Source organism: Branchiostoma floridae, chromosome 8 (genome assembly GCF_000003815.2).
Source record: "Branchiostoma floridae strain S238N-H82 chromosome 8, Bfl_VNyyK, whole genome shotgun sequence".
Taxonomy (NCBI): domain Eukaryota; kingdom Metazoa; phylum Chordata; class Leptocardii; order Amphioxiformes; family Branchiostomatidae; genus Branchiostoma; species Branchiostoma floridae.
The window spans coordinates 3002546-3007085 of record NC_049986.1 but is presented as its reverse complement, the minus strand read 5'-3'; the positions used below and the strand labels follow the sequence as shown (position 1 = coordinate 3007085).

Here is a 4540-nt window from a genome sequence, read left to right as displayed (position 1 = left end):
ACTTTTCACTTGCCCAAAATTTACATGACATTTTTATGTATTGTCACTTAAAATCCATTGAATCAGATGGAAGTGACTGTCTTGTTTTTGCCTCTATTCTTCTGTGTTGACCAATGCTTGATGCCATGACTGTGAAAAGTAGCATGCATGTATATAAAAAACTCACTCAATGGAAAAAATCTAACTTGGGGTAGGACATGTCTTGCAAAATTGGCATTTTCACTTGCCTAGGACAATAGGGCTAGTGGACGTGTCCAATCCTGCTAAATGTACAGTTCCAACTAGTTCTTTCTAAGACTTCAAAACCCCACTGTTACATTCAAAAAGAAAACAGAAGCCATTTCACTGCTTTACCATACTTTAAGCATCCCCTGAAATTACCTTGGGGGTTGACGATCTCCCCTTGTGTGCCAGCGGGGATGACAAGACTTGCACCTATATACATGTAGAACATACGACAGTCAATCCTTTTTCTTGAAGACTTGTTATACTTCAAGAGACATCAACGCTAAGTAACAGAGATTGTGGCACATAGATAACATATGAACAAACACACTCATACAGAACCAAGCACACACAATGATCCTGTAAGGCATAGGAAAAAATGTTGTGTTTCCCATTTCCCTAGATAAAGATCTTGGGCCAAAGTCTACAGAATATTGCCTACCTACCAACCCTAATTTTTCTATGACTGAAACAGGAAACGCAACATTTTTTCCCTATAGGCCTATGGCAAAATTGAGACACTGTCAGGTACGTCATGTTTTGGTGTACAATTCTAACATCCTGTATGCAGTTGAATAGGTCAGAAAAACAAACAAGAAGTACTTCCTCCTTTCCACTCACTTGTCCTGTAGAGACCTTTATGCCTCAGTAGTGTCCAGACTGTACCACTGGCAGAACCTTGGATGTCACCAGGTTTATTCTCCTCTAACAGCTCAGTATAGCCTGGCAGACAGCTCATGAACTCGTAGACCTGGAGAGAAAGAAGACATATTCATAAGGACCTTAAAACTTTTCCAAACCCACTGGAGAAAATTTCATTTTGCCAGAAACATGTTAGTTTACAAGTGATTTCTATAAGGAACTGATTTTGCCAAGTTGAATGTAAAGAATCTAATGCATTATAATGATTGAAAAGATGTCTGTTAAAGGTTTTGTTTTTCACATCCTCAGTATTAAGTGGTGCCATGAGTAGTAATTGATGTGTTCAAAAATTCATATTTTCCAAGAACTATGATTATCATAGAGCAGAATTTGTTATCACCAAGCAAAGTAGGGGCATCTTCTCTGGATAGTTTTAAAGAACACTTGCAGATAGATGTGCAAAAGCTAGGTGTGATATGTCGTTCTGTGTAATATAAGCAGCTGCTACCATGCCACGTGCCTGCGAAGCTGGTGTGTTATGCCGAAGGGCACGGCTATATAGCTGATACAGATGCGTGTAGTCTCAACACAGATGTCCTAAGCCTTCTTCTGAATGTCTACTTTTATCATCAAAAGCATGTACAGGGTTTTCTACTATTATTGGACTAGTTAAACTGTAATATCCAACACTGACCCTGTCTGTGGTCTCCCTGTCTACTGCCAGGGCTGTCAGTAGTCTCAGCAGTGGGGAGAACTCCAGCGGGAACCTGTTACAGGCAGACTGGAGTAGTACACCCAACCCTGAAGTCTGGTCCTGTACAAAATAAACACAGTCACAAGAAACAATTATCTGGATGTCAAATTGAACATGAAGGATGATAATACATTCAGAGAACCTTCTAAGTTTACTAGTTGTCAAAACATCCAATTTAAGTTGGCTACAATTTAGTAAAAAAAAAACAATTTAGTACAAAGCTCTCGGTTTTCACAGGAATTAGATTTCACGATTACGTAATAGGAGGAGAAAGGAGATTTTAGCAGTGTTTTTAATTTGCATTTGAAACTGAAGTATGGCGTTAGTAGTAATACTAGTACTACATTGGAAACACATATTTGCTGTGACAAAATAGAGAGGTCGGAAAAAACACAATAATAGAAACACCATGAACATTTCAAGATTTATAGTGTGTTAATGAAAGAGGTTATCCTTATTGTAACATTATCACAATAAAATTATTACAATCATGACAGATTTGTGTAGGATGTTGTCACATACTGTACATAAGCTCTCCTGTATACTGTATGAATCTATTCCGAGAACACAAGCCACATGACAAACTTACAGACTCCCAGAAGAGCCTACAGAGTTGTTTCTGCTCCAGGACGGGGGTTACCACGGAGATGAGGTCATGGATCCCACCCAGGGTGTCTTCATGGAACATGGACAGTACTGTGGACAGCAGGCCTCGCACTATCAACCTCACCACACCAGCTAGCACCTGCAGGGATGTCAATCAATCAAGCAATCAATTAATCAGTCAGTCAATGGCCAATGAGATAGTCAGAAGATTTTAGCTTGTAGAATTGGTCAAAATGTGAACATCAATAATTAAGTTATGCAATATGGAAATGTCTCACACTTTGCTGTTGGTGCAGTATTAAATATTTATGCCAAAAGTAGTTAAGCAACAGTTACTGGATAAGATTTTGGAATAATGTATTTGTCTTTACCAAATAAGCTACATAAACATTGGAAGAATCTGTACTTAAGAACACATAAACAAGTCTTTATTCCCATTTAAATAGTGTACTAAAAATCTTATTATAAGTTATGATAACTACCGGTATCAACTCTCATAAATCCACTGGGTGTCATAATACTACCGCATCAGAAAAATATCATAATGATTTATAGAGGCCTTCTTAAGATTGAACACTTTAATATCTGAATGCTGCATTGGCATTTATGTATTTTTTCTCGTGTGGTGGTATTATGGCATCCAGTGGAATTATGGGAGGCAATGTTAATGTGGCATATACATATAAATGGCTTGAAGAGCAACTGCAAAGGGTAACATTTAAAAGGTATTCATCTCTTCATCAGATTTCCCCTACTTACAGTTTGCCCAGAGAATGGTTCAGTGTTCAGTAAACCAGCCAGATATTGGAAGACTCCAATATTCAGGGCTGCTGAACCAAGTTTCCTGGTTGTAGGACTGGTGTCGTCTGGTAGGGCCACAAACCGTAGAGCCGCCCAACCAAGCAATACTGGGGCATGGTGGGGGTTGTCCCCCCAGCCAGTAATGAGACGGTCCAAGGCCTGAAGGAGTGGAGAATTGGTAAACAACCTCGGCAAGAAGTCAAACAGAATATAGCTTGGATAGCAGACCCCTGCCCAATCTTAACCACTCAGGGGGACCTACTGTATAATTTCCTTGGGGGTATGATGGTTATAGAGCTGGTGAGTGGGCTGTATAGGCCCTGGAAACAGTCTGCTATCCAGGCTCAATAAAATACTGCTAGAAAGTGAACTGGTTGATATACATTTGTACTTAGATTTATATAGCTTTACTCTAATTCCAAAAGATACACTCAGATATCATGCACATTGTTTTCTTACTGTAAGATAGCAGAATAATCTTTTAATATATCCTTGAATAGATTCATTAGGTTGGTACGTCACTAAATAAAGAGACTATTTTTACACAACCTATGCTTTATTTTCACCGACGTTTTGGTGACCGTCTGTCACCTTCTTCAGGGCAATTCTGACTGGTTCACTTTGTACTGCAGGACAGGTGTCACTGCTCACAGTTTAGATGCGACCACATTTAATGTAAAGTATACACACATGTACAGACAGCTGTATGCAAAATACTGTCTTGCAGTACAATGTGATTCAGTCAGAATTGCCCTGAAGATTAGGTGACAGACGGTCACTTTTGTCTTTCCATACATTTTGTCACAATCTTGTTTGATATGAATGAACAAATGACTGGTCACTGACAAGGAAGCCCTAGCTACATGTACATGTTCATTTTTTGTCAATAGCCTGTTTTATAATAAAGAACCTGAGTAGTCTCCGTACCTTGAATGTGTCCTGGTCCTGAGGAATGGGATGATTAGGTACTGCAGAGGCTGGTGTCTCCTGTAGGTACTCCAGATCCAAGCCTTCTATCAGGATCAGGGAACTCAGGAAACTAGAAAATAAGGTGCATTATGTTAATCAAAGCCGTTTCACCAAGAAGAAAATTGTCTTAGATGAATCATATACTTAGTACACAATGGACTTCTTAGTGTCAAGTTGTTCTGTTTCATGCTCGCAGATATTACATGTACACCAGATCATACATGTACATGTACATCACAACTGATGAAGATCAGAAGTAACTATACATTTGTATTACATGTTTATACTAATATGTGTATGTGCAAATATTACCCAACATTTATATACGTATTTTACTTACCCTAGTCGTGTGACAAAAACCTCTGCCCCAGGACTGAAGTGGTGTTTGTTGGTCTGTCTGCAGCCAAAACCCTGGGACTGCAGAGACAAAGTAAATACATAAATCAATCAGGAATAGCTCAGCATAGGACATCCATCAATTTTGTTTTGGCTTATGTTTTTATTGTTGTTTTTTATTGTTGTCACATGCAACAGCCATTCAAA

General features: G+C 38.9%; 1 protein-coding gene across 1 annotated transcript in view; it reads right to left on the bottom strand.

The window, feature by feature from the left end:
* Nucleotides 1-1402: 1402 nt before the first annotated feature.
* LOC118420469 (nucleoporin NUP188 homolog) overlaps nucleotides 1403-4540 on the bottom strand; it is an 8526-nt gene continuing 5388 nt past the window's right edge. The window contains exons 11-15 of the mRNA XM_035827292.1: nucleotides 4338-4414; nucleotides 3956-4067; nucleotides 2987-3187; nucleotides 2211-2366; nucleotides 1403-1681 (exon numbers count right to left, since the gene is read on the bottom strand). Of these exons, the coding sequence (XP_035683185.1) occupies nucleotides 1451-1681; nucleotides 2211-2366; nucleotides 2987-3187; nucleotides 3956-4067; nucleotides 4338-4414 (777 nt within the window). The 3' untranslated portion in view covers nucleotides 1403-1450. The remainder of the gene's footprint in view (nucleotides 1682-2210; nucleotides 2367-2986; nucleotides 3188-3955; nucleotides 4068-4337; nucleotides 4415-4540) is intronic.